The following is a 15,912-nucleotide window of genomic DNA, read 5'->3' as shown; positions in this document are numbered from 1 at the left end:
GAGAGGCCCTAGCCACGGGGGGGAGGGCGGAGTGCCGTGGAAAAGTAGGCGGGGCCACGGCGGCAGTAGAACAGTAGGGGCGGGGAGACAGGTGGGAGCAGCGTTGTGGGCGTGGTCTAGGTGGGCGGGGATTCCGTTGGGCGGGCATATTAACGGCTGGACAGAAAGGCGGGCGGGGATTCCGTTGGGCGGGCATATTAGCGGCTGGACAGAAAGGCGGGCGGGGATTCCGTTGGGCGGGCATATTAACAGCTGGACAGAAAGGCGGGCGGGGATTCCGTTGGGCGGGCATATTAACGGCTGGACAGAAGGGCGGGCGGGGTTTCTGATAGGGCGTGGTCGCGGGCTCCAGGACGGAGCCTCTTCTCGGCCGGGTAGCGGCCATGCCATGAGCGTGGCGCTGCGGAACGCGCAGCGCGCCGTGGCCGTGCGCCGGGTCCCGCTTCGCCGCGCCGTGTGCGCCTTGCGCGCCGCCCTGGGCGCCTCCCGCTTCGACGTAGGGCTAGTCTGCGCCAGCAACGCGTTGATGCAGCGACTGAACGGCGTCTACCGACACTGCCCGGAGCCTACCGACGTCCTCTCTTTCCCGTTCCACCAAGTGGAGCCGGGGGAGTTGCCGCGGCCGTGCTGCCGCGGGGAGTACAACCTGGGGGACATCTTCCTGGGGGTAGAATACATCCACCAGCAGTGCCGCGAAACCGGGGAGGATTTTGACGATGTCCTGACGGTGAGCCCCGCTCAGGCCCGGCGGGCGGTGGGGCGGACACGGGGCTCGGTCAGTAACACGTGTTGTGCTCCCCGCGCAGGTGACGGCTGCCCACGGATTGTGCCACCTGCTCGGCTACCGACACGACACGAAACCCGAGTGGGAGCAGGTGCGGGACGCGCTGGGGCCGGGGAGGGTGTGCGAGGTCCAGCATGGGGTGGACCGGAGGCCCCGGTGATGGGAACCGGGATTCCGCCGGTGCTGACCGCCGCTGCTCCCGCAGATGTACCAGAAGGAAGTGGAAATCCTGGAGGAGCTGAATCGCCTGACAGGCTCCCGCCTGCGGCCCCTCACCGCCGGCCTCTTCTGAGAGACTGAGAGGGGCTGGGGCTCCGCCGGCGCCGCCCCGGACGTGGCGCGGGGATGGCGGCGCAGGGGCCTGGCGGCCGCTGTGCCCCGGCTCTGCTGCTCCTTGGCCTGGCCGCGCTCGCCCTGCCGCCGTCCCGAGCCGCCGCCTCCGAGCCGCCTCCCGTCGCCCTCCGCGCTGGCCACGCCGCCGCCTCGCTGCCCGCCGCCGCTGCCGCTTCGCGTACCAGGTGAGCAGCGGCGGCCCCGCCGCGTCTGACCCCTGGCCGGTCCTGCCCCCCGAGATCTCCCCCGCCGTGCGGCGTCTCGGCCATCAGCTGGTAAAGGGCCTGCTTCGCCTACTGGTGCATTTTTGGGTCGTTTTTGGTCGTTTTGGTGTCATCGCAGCTGTCTGAGGGCTTTTGTCTGTAGAATATCCTGAGTTGTAAGAGACCCCACAGGGATCAGCTCCCAGATGCATTCTTTTCCTCCGCTTCTCCGGAGCGCGTCCTCCCGCCTTTGTATCCAGCTTACAAGAGTTAGCCTGGGTTACGTATCCGTGGTTTCACCATTTTCACCATGTACCCCACGTTACCTTCAGGGTGAGCAAGACTCTTCACTCCTTGACCCGCTGCAGGACAGGCTCCTGGCACGTGTCACCTCAGCAGGAGACCCTAGTGGCCCCTCCAGCCCCTGCAGCACACACTGCTCTGACTTCCCATACTACTTCCCCTTCTGAGTACCACAAACTCAAAAAGAGGAGCAGCTTTCTTCCCAACAGTTTCATCACAGGATTGTAGGGTAAAAAAGAAAACATGTAATAGCCTCAATGTGCTCCCAGAGAAATGGTATTCCTTTGTTCTCCCCAGATACCTGTTGTATGATGTAAACCCCCCTGAAGGGTTCAACCTTCGCAGAGATGTCTACATTCGCATTGCTTCCCTTCTAAAGACCCTGCGGAAAAGTGAAAACTGGGTGTTGGTTCTGCCTCCCTGGGGGCGTCTTTATCACTGGCAGAGCCCTGATATCCTCCAGGTCAGGATCGCTTGGTCCGAGTTCTTTGATATCCCAAGCCTCAACAGGAACATCCCTGTCATTGAATATGAGCAGTTCCTTGCAGGTAGGGTATAGGATCATGCAATCTACAATTAATTAAATATTTGATATGGTTTCCTAAGAGGTTTTCCTTGTAGGGACTTTTATCATTTTATGTGAAATAATCACAGAGGTGGCAAGAGGAGCGACGGGAAGGAGCTTTGCTGAGCTACACAACCACTAGGATGGAATAACCCAATTACTTGGCAGCTTGTTTGATGTAGCACTGCTGCCCCCTTGACTTCTGGGACCCCCAAAGATAGACAATTAATGCCTTTGGTTAAATTTACCTGTGGTATTTCTGTGTGGTTTTGACCATATGACCATAAGGAGAGAGGCAGCTTGTTGAAATACAGACAAGCCACTTTTTTCCTGGATATGGTGGTTGGACAGTAAAAGTTGTGAAGCAGGTTCTTCCCTGAACTTACTTTTTCATCGTTGATATTGCACATACTTGAAATATCCCCTGTTTTTTGTGTCTAAGAGAAAGGCTTTCCATAAGAAAGTGAAGTTGGTTCCTTTAGGATTTAATGCCACATTATGCTAATCACCAAATGTTCAGTTTTTGAGCACTGCACACTGGCATGTTCAGCAGAGGAAATAAAGGCCACCAAATGTAACACCTCTGCAAAGAGGTCTGAAGGGAAAGCTGTTCCCTGCCTTCCAAGAAAATGCTTGTAGAGACCCTGAACTTTAGGAGAGGGGCTTATACTTGGCATTTTTCTTGGAGGCACTCCTCCTGTGGCAGCTGCTTACAGCACTGAAAACCTGTGTGCTTTATAGTATGTTTTACCCAGGTGACAGTGATTCTGTTGCATTTAGCACATTAAATCACACAGAGCTGGGTGAGATAGCATGTGATCACATTGCCTGACCCTTTTAGCCTTTCTCACTCTCAAAGAACTTCCTTTCCTTCTTTATAGGGAAAATGGGGAAGAGAGAGTAGTGTAATATTAGCATTTGTAGTTGTAGCATATTTTTAACTGCAACCGATGCTTGTTCATACCTTTACGGTATGGGTTTTAATGCTTACAAATCCTTTGCTTTGCCTTCTGTTCAGAGTCAGGTGGGCCCTTCATTGAACAGGTTTATGTGCTACAAGGCTACGCAGAAGGATGGAAAGAAGGAACATGGGAAGAAAAAATAGATGAAAAACCATGCATTGATCAGCTGATGTACTCCAAAGACAAACATGGCTACTACAGGTAACATCCAGCGTTCCTTCTGCTGTTTTCAATTGTATTCAGAGAGATAATTGCCTGCTGTAGATATCTGGGTTCTTGGAGTTCACTTTGTTTTTAAAAAAGCCTATGAATAGTAAAACATTGTACTGGTATGAGAAGATCTGATTCTATAAAGTTGCTGCTACACAGAAAAGCAGCATAAAGGAGCTGGCTGGTTTATTTGTATCATATGTAGTTTTTTAGGATGTTTTGTTCTATAGATGGCATTAATTTAAAATACAAGCCTGTGAACCAATCCTTTGTGTTCCCTTTTAGGGGCTGGTTCTGGGGTTACGAGGAAACACGAGGCCTAAACGCCTCTTGCTTGTCTGTCCAAGGATCAGCCTCTATTGTGGCTCCCATCCTTCTGAAGAACACTTCAGCACAGTGAGTTACCTTGTATAACTATTTATTGTTGTGTTATTGTCCTACAACCCCATTGCTAGGTGGGAAGAGCAGGGGGAATTTAAAGGGTTGTCCACTGTTGAGATACTTCATCACTGAATTATTGTATTCTGTTAAAATAATTACAAAAGAGATTTACAGTGCAAGAAACACTTAACAGTAAGTTTCGTTAAAGACTGCGGTGCTAAAACCTAAGAGCAAATAGCCTGTCAGGCAGTTTCTGTGACTCATACCTCCAAGGTATCATCAAATATCCCTGGATCGTGCAGTGGAAGAGATGCTGAACTATCAGCTGTTCCATGTTGTACTCCACAGCACATGTAATTTTACGTCTCTGGCACATTCCCCCTCAGCAGTCTCCTGTGCAGTGGGAAGTCCTGGCTCCATTAGTTGTTCTCCATGTGAAAGCCATTCCATGCCTTTGATTGTCACCACTGCCAATCTCTGAACCTTATTGAATCAGTTCAGCAGGATCCTGCACACTGAGTGTGGGTAACCTGTTACATTGCAGTACAAATTACATGTTCTTTCAAGAGCTCTCTTCTTTTTCTGCTAATTCTTGAGACACAGGTTCCTTGTTTTGACCTCTGAGTGTTGCCGTGATATTTGCATCAAACTGTCCTCATTCCTGACCATCAACACCTTCAGTTATTACATGAAGCCAGGTTTTGATGGTTTTTTTTAGTATGCTCGCTCCTATGTTAGAATTCATCTGCCACTTTGTTGGCGGTGATCAGACTTCTCTAATTTTTTATAGCTGGCCTTAGCTGCCTCTGTGGATCTTAAAATAATTAAGCTGTGTCACCTAATTTCATGCCCTTCTGTAGGTTTTTAGGAATATGGTGAAGAGGCCTTCCACTTGTGACCCGTCCCCCCCCGCCCCCCGCAATGAGAACCATGCATGCATTTATCCCTGTCTCTAAACTTTTTTTTTTCTTTAATCCATGCAAGAACCTTTCTGTGCCAAGTCTTCTTAAAAGCCTTTAATGAAGGCTGTCAGGAAATCTTGTTAGGCAGTGTCAGTGAGATGTCCCTTATCTTCATGTGTGGCAGTGTCTTCAAACTACTATGATTGTTCAGAACTCTCATCTCCCATATTGCCCTTCTGGCTGGACAACCAGTTGTGTGGCCCTAGCACTGGATTTTTACCCCTCAAGTATGGTCACTTCAGGGGAACTTCTCAATGCATTTTGATTAGTAACCTCAATCACCTCCAATCATCCTGTTAGATGTAGTGCTGCTTCTTCACCAGCACAGTCTAGTCTGTTTACAGGTGATTTAGGGCCTTCCATGCAGGTGTCCAGCTGATGATCAACGGAGATAATCCAAAGTTGATTGGTTATTTGCTTCCTCTCTTTTTAGTAGAAGGAGATGCAGATAATGACCTTGATCCCTTTTAGCAGAAGCATTTCTCTGTGTGTTTTCTTATCAGTGTGATCACAAACTAAATCTGCATCTCTTATGCTCTGGAATACTTGAAGCTCTCAAAATCTCTTCTGCTTCTTAGAACTTTGATGGTGCTAAGTTTTTATGTTTCCAGTACACAATCCTGAGCTGTGTTTATTTGTGAGAAGGGCAAGCTGCTGTCTACTACCACACATTCTGGTAATGTCTCTTGTGTTCTTTGATCTGTTGTTTTACTGTAGGACATTTTATTTTTACATGTGGAAAACACCTTCTCTGGGTTTGTTTTCATGATCTTCTGCTTGCTCCCAGAGGCTGTCGTGTGCTCTGAGGCTAAGCATTATCACACAGGTCACTTGTCCCCTTTGGATCACTCTCCCTGTTAGAAATCTAATTTCTCCTATAGCAACTATTACAAAGACTGTGAGGGGTGATTAAATGCTTGTTATTTTTTAACTTTAAAAGTCAGGATATAATTTATTATGGAAGAGAGCAGGCACATGGTTCCCTTCTCTCTCTAGCAGACTGTGAGTCACAATTTGCCTTGTCGAGAACTAGAATTTGCCTCATAGGAGCCTCATTCCCTTATTTCCAGGAGCCTGTCCCTCATTCCCCACGTTCCCTTAGCAAACAGACTGTAGTCTGTGCTTTATCCTAGCAAATGTGTAAAGAAACGTCATAATGCAAGTTCTATTCCTAAGGGAATTGCACTCAGTTTTACAATTTTCACTAGGTCAGTGATGTTAGACAGAGCTGAAAACCTTCTTCATGACCACTACGGAGGGAAAGATTATTGGAATGTGAGTATTTTACAGATAGCTTCTCTAGACTTTTTCCTTGGCTCTGCTAAAAATTCAGTAACCAATGTGTGCTTCAGTTTTGCTTCAGGTTTCTTGTCTTGAAAGTCACTTGTGTCTTCTGTTTCAGCAATGTGTGCTAACACGGTTTTCAGGCCGCTGTGTATTAGTGTGACACAGGATTTTGCCCTGCTGTCTTGTGCCTAAAGGCCCAGTGCTGCAGGTCATGGTGATTAAAAGGATCTCCCCTGTATAACACATCTACAATCAGAAGGGAGCAGTTTCTTATCTAGTCTACCTCAAGATTAGTATTTTCAAAAGAATTCCGTAAAGTGCTCATTATTGTCCCAAATCCCTCCCCATTGGCTTCAAAGGCAAAATTCCTATGGGTTTCAGGGCAGAGGTCTATGGTAAAATAATTCCTGTCATAAAAGTTTGAAGAAAATGTTAAGGTTCAGACACAGCAAAATGGAACATGCTGTGGAGTGCTTGAGATAGTTGAAATTCCTAAGAAAAATTGACTGTCATGATATTGCAAAACAAATTACACGGACCTCAGTCTTGTAGACATCTGGCTATTCACTTGAGATATGGCATGTTTTCAGAAGTGGGCCAAACACTAGTTTGCTAGCCTTGAATTATTCATTGAGAGTGGCCTCGCAAAGAAAGAAATGCAACCCAGGTACCATATTTGAGTATGACTTCTCCTGTAAAAGCAGACATGAAATCCACATGGCTCCATAGCGCACATTTCTTACCAGTAGCACTTTAAATGTTGCCCCAGTGGTTTTGCCTGATGTCTAAACAAAAATTTAGTCACTGCAGCATGGGCCCAGGGCCTCTTCTCTTTTTTCCATGTTCCTCTGAGAGGCATCTCTCCCTTCTTTGTTTCTTTGCAGACAAAAAGGGAAAACTTGGGATTTCCTTAATTCTTTTGCCTGTTAATAAAAAGGCTGCTTGTGCCTGTGTGCAGTGGTAACTGCATCACAGCATCTTAGAGATTACTACTCACAGGTTAAGGAAATAATTCCTTTTTTGTAATTTTTTCCACTGAATTTCATAGGCGTGTCTGTGGCTAGATGCATAATATTTTTGAAGCAGCTTTTATTCTTAAAGCACACTAAAGTGTTTTTACACACTTTTAGCACACTAAAGTGTTTGCCCAGCTTCTGTTTCCAGAAGTGAGGTATATTGCTAGGGTGTTTAATTTGGTGTATCATGTGTTATGTTGTGTAAATAACTGCAGTGTCCTCCCTATATATAATATACTTGTGTATTGCAGGGGCAGGTGAGTATGCTGGTTATAAATGTGATGATGATTAGAAATAAACTATATAAGCTTGGATAAAATTGTTGCTTAGAGTACTGCATAGATGTACCAGAAGTAACTGCATTCTGGAAGTGCTGTGTGTATGAAACTGTCTCCACCTACTCATTTTTAGCTCTCCTTTTTCTGACTCAGTGACTTCTCTTATTCCAACAGACCCGTCGGAGCATGGTGTTTGCTAAACACCTCCGTGTGGTGGGAGACAGGTTCAGGAAGAAATACCTTCAATCTACTGATGAGGCAGACAGGACTCAGTACAAGGAGGACTGGACACAGATGAAGGTAAAATCCTTAACAGTCTATTTCCCATAACAGATATTTTATTTGTGTGTTCCTGGCTGTGTGCTGCAGGGCACAGTGGAAGGTACACATGAGCGAAACACTTCTGCTCACATCGAGGTGGACACGCATGTTCCTTATGCACCTTTTCCCTGTGTGACACAAGCTAGCAGAGTCTGTCGAGGTGTGCTTGACTGGTTCTGAGGGGCCATATCTTTGTTGCTCTCATTTCAGTAAAGGAAACTTGATTTTCTTCCTGTTTTCAGCATTATGTGTGGGTGTAAAGTTCAGCTGCCACCTGCCAGTTGAGGATTTATTTGGTCAAGGAGAGGAAGTTTTGCTTACAAAGATTTGGCACTCCAGTTTCTTTTGCATGATGGTGGCCACCCAAGATGTAAATGCTGCAAAAAATGTCCCAAGCTACTTCCAGTCCCTACTTAAAAATTTCTCTCTGCAACTAGAGAGATTCTGTGTCTTATCCAGAGATTATGCATTCTGGCTTTTCAGTGTGAACAATGATGCTCTCAAGTTTTAAAGTTTTGATCTTTCTCTCATAGGTTAAGACGGGCACAGCTCTAGGTGGGCCATACCTTGGGGTTCATCTCAGAAGGAGAGACTTCGTTTGGGGTCACAGAGAAGACGTGCCTTCCCTGCAAGGAGCAGTAAAGAAAATCCACAGCCTCTTGGAGACACTTAAACTTAAAAAAGTTTTTGTAGCCACTGATGCTGTTGAGGAAGGTAGGCAGATCACGGTCACTTCAGGATTGGAAAATTCTGAGGAGTGCAGCAATTACCACTGGCTACCCTCCCTCCCTGCAATGCTGTGAATTTTGGCAACTGAATTGTAAAACTTGTTGGCAGATTTTGGTGTCACTTGTTCTGTAACTGTTAACCCAGGGTTTCCTTAAACACAATGTGTGACAGCAGCGAGTTGCTGTTCATAATGTAGAGATGAATTCATGTCCTTCCTTTTTTAAGAGATTGAAGTGCTCAAGAAACTGCTGCCTGAGATGGTGAGGTTTGAACCCTCTCTGGAGGAGCTGGAACTCTATAAGGATGGGGGCTTAGCTGTGATTGACCAGTGGATTTGTGCACATGCAAGGTAGCAAACCTGACTTTTTATTCAGCCAAAGCTTATTATTCAGCACTGTTGCAAAACTGAATATGATTTTTGTCCCAAGGTTGTTTACAAACAGTGTAAGACATTATATAATCAATTATAAAATTGAGATGTGTATAGTAGATGTATAATGGTTATATTTTGTGTGTATGTATGATAATTTTATTATCGTATCATTTCACTGAACAGTGAAGTTCATTGGACTAAAATCTAATTACTTGCATTTTAAAAACTTGCCCCCCCCTCACAAACCCTTTTTGATTTTTTTTCCACAGGTATTTTATAGGCACCTCAGTTTCAACATTTTCCTTCCGAATCCATGAGGAAAGGGAGATCTTGGGATTTGATCCAAAAACAACTTACAACCGATTTTGTGGTGAAACAGAGAAAAACTGTGAGCAGCCAGCTCACTGGAAAATTGTATATTAAACACAGAGAAACACAAAGGTTTTGCTAGAGTTCAAAATTATAAGGAAAAATCATGGGGAATTACTTGTCTTGGAACGAAGTATGAGCAGTCCTGTACTCTCAGTTCCTGCTCTCCTTCCAGCGTGGGTATGACATGGCATAGCTGTACTGCTCAGTGTCTCTGGACCTCACAGGACTTCTGTGTGGCTGCTGCACCTGGGTCCCCCACTATCTCCTACACTTGCTGCCATGTGGTCCCACGTGTACCAAATGGGTTGCTGCAGACCACAGGGGCCTCTTGGCTGCAGAGCTGTGATGGGAAGCGGCAAAACAATGCCCAGGGTGCGGCAGTTCAAGCCAGCCTCCCCTGCTGGAGCATTTCTTACCTGTCCATGGTTTTCTCTGTGAGTCTGTGGTCATTTTTTTAACTGCAGGGCTGTGGGTCCTAGCCATGTCACCAGGAGCGCTTACCCTGGGAGCACCACTAGTCTCTACCCAGGGAGGGACCAAGCTGCCGCTAGAATAAAAGCAGGGGGAGGTGCTCCCGTTCTAAGGGCCTGCAAGGCCCATCCCTTGGGGACTCATCTTTCATGTGAAGGCACATTGCCTAGTGGAGAAACAGGCTGATACCTGGTGGAGCAGGGCCAAGATTCCATTTTCCTGAGGCAGCTCTCTCCTCTGCCTGCCACAGCACTGGCCAGGGGAAGGTGGGTGTATTCAGCATTGTACCTGGAAGGGGGGTAGTTCTGGTGGCCCTCTCAGGAGGGTCCTGATTGCTTCAGGGCTTGCTTTTCCACTGGTTTGTGTCCACAAAGGAAAGACACGTGGAAGGCAAAACACAGCCCTGTACTCAGCAGTCCATCAGCCTTCCCCACAGGGAAGGTGGTTAAACCCTTCAACTATTCTGCAAAACTCTGCACCACTGCAGATCTGCCGGAGAACAGCAGTTTGTCCACAGGGGCCCTCTGACACATGTTGCCTGTTATGTGTCTGGAGGAATCCAAGTGCTTATTTTGTGTCTCTACAAGTGTGGCCAAAGCCACACACAGAGCAATAACAAATTCTCACACTGTAACAATAGAAACAAACATTTAATAATATTACTTCTTAGATAGCTGTTTGGGATAAAATCCAATGCAAAGAAAAAATCTAAATATAAAAAATCCAGCTGCTGATGCACACTGATAGACAGTGTTTCTGCTTTTGAGCTCAGTAGGTGTTTTTTTCTTTCCTCCTTTCCTTCTTGTGTGAGCTCCCTTTAATTTCATTACATTTCTGTTTTTGTCATCGGTTTTTAGCTAAACAATACTGGTGGCGTCAGTCATACAGTGCCCAGGATTTGCCTGAAAAATCAGCCGTGCTGCTCAGGCCTCAGCACATCAGGGTGCAGCCTGTGGTGCTGGTGTTCCCAATTGTGGCAAAGTTTCAGGCAAGTGTTTAAGTGTCCCATTGCTGTTGGCTGGCGTCCAGCAGTGCCCCTTCATCACTATTAAGAGTCCCTTTCTGGTGGCCCAGGTTGGCCTAAGCTTCTAACACTCTAAATTAATGGGACTGGGGATTCCAGCATGCACCACAGAGGTTTTTTCAGGGAAATCCCTTGAGCCCCAAATCCATGTCAGTCCAAAGCAAAAATCCGTGGGAGCTGACGGCAACAGGATGCTTCTTGAGAATTTTGAAGTATTCAATGGGTGCTAAATGTTAGGTTTGAATGAATGCCAATTGTCCAGGATTGTGTGTTTGGATTTGCTGGTTTAGAGATGGCCGGGTCTGGATTTGGATTTGTAGGCACAGAGTGTTCTTTGTGTCACGTTTAGGTTTGGATTTGTGGGACTTGTTGGAGAAAAGAAGGAAATGGAAATGCACAGCTCTGTTCTTGGAGAAATTATTAGGGTGGGAGAAAAGAGGGTGTGGAACTGCTGGGAGCTCCTGGCGTGAGGGAGAGGATCCAAGGATGGGAAGCAAAAGCTGTGGAACAAAGCCCAAAAAGGGGGCAGGGCAGCAGGGACACCATGGGGGAAACAGGGAAAGAATCCCTGCTCCAGGAACCCAGCAGGGGCCAGAGGAGGATAATTTTCCATCCATTGGCTCTTGGGGGAATCCTAATAATAAGCATCAAAGAAAATGATTAATTTGTTACTAGGTTTGGAATGAAAGGTGCTCTTCCAGAGGGGAATTGTAACACCTGTTAAAATTCTGTTGGATAAAGGAAGAGAGGGAGGAAGTAGCTGGGGAATGAACAGGTGGCTTTTTGGTGGATACAGGGAAAGACATAGGAAGGGGCTTTTAGATAAAACACACCTTACGGGTGCCATCAGGAAAAGCCAAAACTGCCCTGTTTTCCAAGCTCTGACATTCCAGAGGAGTAAACAGTGGTTAGCACATCTATTTCTATGTTCCTTTTATGCCCAGTGCTTTGTTGGGAAGAGATAATATTAGGAAATGAACAAATCCAGGGGTGTAATTCCTGATAGTAAAGTCCTGCAGGCCCAGGTTTTCATATTCTTCCAGCACCCAAATGCAACAGAGGGGATCCTGGAGGAAGTGGAAAATGCTGTCACTCCATTCATGGAACTCCTGGGACATTGAAAGCAGCAGAAGCAGTAAGAACAGAGTTGGAACCAGACTCCAGCTGGGTAAGGCAGACACCAGATCCTTTGGAATTAGAACTGAGCAGGGGTGAGAAGAATTAATTGCTAAATTTGTACCCCTGTGGACTCCTGAGCAGGGAAGACTGGAGGGATACTCCACGAGAAAGTCCAAACTGGGGGCTGTTCCCAGGTAGGAGCAGCGAGCCTTGGACTTGCCTGAAGGGAAGAAAGAGGGATCTTTTCAGCACAAGGATCAGCTGTCAAATGTGGTGATGTTGTCAGACCATTCCTCAGGAGTGTTTAGTTTCCAAGCCAAGTCAGTCTCCTGCCTTGTGAAGCTCAGAAATCTCAGAAGAACCCAACTGACACAGGGAATGGACAGGCAGATAAAACTGCTGGGGAATGGTAGGGAAAATCATCCTAACAGAGGGCCTCCTTTTGTACAGGAATGGTGCAAAAATCATCCAAAAGAATAGGAGTCAAGTGGGATTTACAAATTCCTTGGAGACCACAATCCAGTGGGAAGGCTGAGAGAAGGAAACAAAGCCTGCAAATGAGCCAGATCTGCCAAAAACTTGAAATGGCCACATCCTGGCATTGCTGAGGAATTTAGCCAAGCTCCAAGCAAAATGTGAGCCTCTATGGCATCCTTAATGGGAGACCATATCCAACTGTGACTCTTCCTGGAGAAAGCCTTGGGATAGGTTATCGCAGTTTTCAGACAATACATCATTTCCTCGGGAAAACCACTTTGATCATTGCATAACTTTATTGTTTGAGCCTCAGCAGTCACCTGGGATATCCAAGTCCATTCTTCTCAGGAGGGAGACTGGGAGTATGTCCAGACATGGAGAATTTCTGGGAGAGCCTCGGAGAAGAAAGAGGGCTCCAGCTTTGTAGGTCTGTGTCATAACCCATCCTGTCCACCACTCCTGTTTGATCCCAGTGGATTTGTCCTCTTGGATTCATCCTCAGCAGCACTGTTTGGAATTAAGCACCCTTTGGGACATTTTTTCCATTTGCCTTGGTTTGAAAAGACAGGTGTCTGCTAAGGAAGGCAGGAGACTCCCCTGAAATGGAAAATGTAAACCCCCTCCCTCTGAATTGTTATAAATTTGAAATTAAGGGGGGCTCTCAGGCAAAGATATGGGTGTAGGAATAATAGTCCTTTACTAGGGAAGAAAATAAAAATAAAATGAACAGTGCAGTAATACAAAACACTGACAGAGTCAGAATATGACCTGACACCCTGTTGGTCAGGGTGGTGGCTGCAGTCCTCCTGGAGTGGCAGATGTGGTTCTGTTGAAGCAGTGATCCTGTAAGAAGGGTGTAGTTTTCCTCTGAGGATCCAGTAGTGGTGTACATGGGCCTGGTCTTCCTCTGAGAATCCAGTGGGAAAAGCCCAACTGTGGTGTTCCAAATCTCAGATTATATCCAGGAAGGAATGCTTGGCTCCTCCCTCGGTGGAGCTTGTCACAATGGGATAATGTACTTTTATCAGCCATGCAGTGACACTCACTGGCCCTTTAACAGAAGGTATCTGCTGGAGGGAGGATTGGTTGTGGAAGAGATTAAGGAAACTGCCCAATTAACAGGAGATAACTGCCCCACCTCTAACAAATGGTGATAGAATACACACCCCCAGCTACATCTCCCAACCTAAAACACCATGGAACCTCTCCATCCTGCCCTTCAAGTCTGTTGCACACAGAGGGAAAGCCCAAAACCCCATTATTTCCCCTCCTCTTCACTTTGCCTCCCCTTTTCCTGTGAGCTTTCAGCTATCAAGGCTTGGATGTGAATTAGGCAGAGCCCCCTGGAAGCTCAGTTCGATTAGAGCAGTGATGGAACCACCATGGATTCTCCCAAGGTTTGGTGTGAGGCGCTGCATCTTGGGCTGGGCTGGGATTTTGTGCTGTTATGGGGGTTGTTTCTGTTTGCCTTTTGGGCCACCTCAGAGAAAGAGCTGGAAATCAAACTAACTAAAGGGGATCCCCAAATTCCTGTCCAGACCTTCAGAGGAGGCACAAATCCATGTGGAGCTGCAGAAAGTGGGAATAATTGAGACTCGGGACTCTGCACTTGATTCTTTTAATGTGTTTGGAGATGCAGGAAATGCCAAATCCCGAAGGAATTCTGTGTCTGTAACATGAAGTGCAACCACTTTAAAGCCAAGTCCTCAGAGTGGGGTTTTCCCAAGGATAAATCCAGATGGGACATGGAAAAGCCTCAGTGAGGATTTCCAGCCTTGACTTCACAGCTTTTAGAAAAGCTTAGTAGCCAAACAATATCAAATTTCTATCAGATTTGTATCAAATACGGTGTTTAAATCTGGGACTGCTCAATTCCCTGGATGCAGCCAAGCTGAGGCATTCTTGAGAATTCCAAGAGTTGCATCCTTATGATTCTTAATACAATATTTAAATAGTTACTATTGAGTTGAGACAGTATCAAGTAGATTTGTTAGAGTGGCAGAAATGCTTTTTCGCCTGGAAGTCTGTTGGGATGACCAACACTTCTGATATCAGAATGAACTAGTCTTCATTCTTTTCCCTTTTTTCTTTCTAGATTGTGGATCATTGGAGAAAATATTTGGGATAAAGAAATGAAACGTACGAGGGAAGCTCCATGTTCTGAAGAGAATGCTTTAGTATTGGTTTTTACCAGTATTACTGAATGGGACGTGCCTAGTCTTGTCTGGTTCCTGCTGCTGAACCAAATAGCGGCACCTGTGGTCTTTTCTCCCATGAGACGCTACCAGTGGGTCACAGCTGAGCACGTGGGGACATGCCCAGGCATGCCTGAACTCCAGTGCTTACGGGCTGGAGTTTGTTGGTAAAAGAGGGTCACTTCTCAGGCATCCCTGTGCTGGAGAAACTTTTTAAGGCGGTGGAGAAGAAGGAGTCGGTCCTGATGGAGGGTTTAATCCAGAGTTTTTTTTCTGGGCCGCATGGCCTCTGAATGCAGTAACAGCTCCACGAGGACTCCCCCAGCGCGTGGTGTGCCCAACCTTTTAGCCAGGGGAGAGGGGCAGGGGAGGGGACCCAGGGAGCACCAACCAGCTACAGGGGGAGGGGATCTCAGGTGAGAGGGACACCTGGATGGGCCAATGGCCCCCCAGGGGATGGAGAGCATCCTTTGAACCTGCCAAACACTCTGTGCTCCCCTGAAATTTCTGGGTTGATAGTGTCCAGCAGGAGTCAGGGTGGGGGAAAGGAGAGGTGATTGACACCTGGGGAAGGGCTGCGGTGACTGAGGCAAGTGATGACATCACACTGCAACACTAGGTACCACATGCAGCTTCTGAACCACATGGATAACCCCAGCTCCCACAGAAACCTTCCAAAGCTGGAAGGGACAGGGAAGAAAATTCCAGGAGCAGTGGGAAATGTTTTCTCCCAGGTCTGGACAGCGTTGAGGTCAGAATGAGTTCTAAATATTCTTTGTGCCTCTCCTGTTGCCAGCCCAGGACTAAGTTGGTGTTCCCTGAGTGGCTGCAGTTCCCTGCATGTGGAGGGAGGAGGTCTGTGCTGGAGTGTAGGAGTGTGCCCCCTAATGACAGAGTGGCAAAACTAGCCTTTGTCCCCCAAAAAAGGAAAGAAGCCCAGAAGTTTCTCTCAACGATTAGGTGAAAAGTCACCTCATAGGACCTCAGGGACTTCACCAAACACTAGAGAACATCTAATTGGATAGAAACCAAAAAGTTCAGCCTGATCCATCAGTTGAAAAAGAAGAGAACAAAAGAGCTAAAGTGCTTTTGCGAAGAGTTTTTACCAGGAGCAGATATCTGCACCTAGCTCGAGCTTTTCTGTTTGTTATTTTGCCTTTTATTAAACCTTTTTTGTTTCTAACTCTACAGCATAAGTCTTCCTGCTTATTTTATGCCCCCAAAGTAATAGCTGAGCTATCCTTGGGTGTATTATGTTTTCTTTTGAGGGCTTATGAGACCTGGCCCAAGAAAAACATAATACTGGAGAGTGGGAGAAAGGTCCCTGCTGATTACTGTGTCCTGAGTGGGCAGAGAGCTCTGACCTTGGCCAGATGGGCTGGTGACTATTGAATCAATCTTGCCTCCTTTTGAATGAATTGTTGTAATGAGTCATGAGCAGAGACCACTTTCAGCCAACTTTAGTTTAGATTCTGTTTCACAGGTTTCTGGTTGTTTTGACCCCGACATCGCCATTCCCTTAAGTTTGCTAAATTAATCTCAAAAAA

At 46.8% G+C, this 15,912-nt stretch overlaps 2 protein-coding genes across 5 annotated transcripts; both read left to right on the top strand.

Annotated features, from left to right (window-relative positions):
* Positions 1-174: 174 nt before the first annotated feature.
* YBEY (ybeY metalloendoribonuclease) lies at positions 175-1,129 on the top strand. Its single transcript, XM_041411377.1, has 3 exons — positions 175-727; positions 807-875; positions 990-1,129. The coding sequence occupies exons 1-3, from the start codon at positions 389-391 to the stop codon at positions 1,074-1,076; spliced, it is 495 nt and encodes a 164-aa protein (XP_041267311.1). The 5' UTR covers positions 175-388; the 3' UTR covers positions 1,077-1,129.
* POFUT2 (protein O-fucosyltransferase 2) lies at positions 1,130-15,547 on the top strand. Of its 4 annotated transcripts, none has more exons than XR_005953198.1 (10): positions 1,130-1,302; positions 1,921-2,171; positions 3,207-3,351; positions 3,646-3,756; positions 5,912-5,978; positions 7,459-7,584; positions 8,139-8,319; positions 8,560-8,683; positions 8,977-9,513; positions 10,408-10,971. XR_005953198.1 is itself a non-coding variant. In XM_041411375.1 (9 exons), the coding sequence occupies exons 1-9, from the start codon at positions 1,130-1,132 to the stop codon at positions 14,534-14,536; spliced, it is 1,449 nt and encodes a 482-aa protein (XP_041267309.1). In that variant the 3' UTR covers positions 14,537-15,547. The 4 variants fall into 4 exon arrangements, 2 of the variants coding, with proteins under 2 accessions (XP_041267309.1, XP_041267310.1); XR_005953197.1 differs by having other exon boundaries at positions 8,977-9,816; XM_041411375.1 differs by lacking the exons at positions 8,977-9,513; positions 10,408-10,971 and adding an exon at positions 14,266-15,547.
* The last annotated feature ends 365 nt before the right edge of the window (positions 15,548-15,912 follow it).

The sequence above is a fragment of the Onychostruthus taczanowskii genome, unplaced genomic scaffold, assembly GCF_017590055.1.
Source record: "Onychostruthus taczanowskii isolate IOZ18803 unplaced genomic scaffold, ASM1759005v1 scaffold354, whole genome shotgun sequence".
NCBI classification, from domain to species: domain Eukaryota; kingdom Metazoa; phylum Chordata; class Aves; order Passeriformes; family Passeridae; genus Onychostruthus; species Onychostruthus taczanowskii.
Note: the sequence above shows the minus strand (reverse complement) of the source record. Positions and strands in the feature narration are given on the sequence as shown.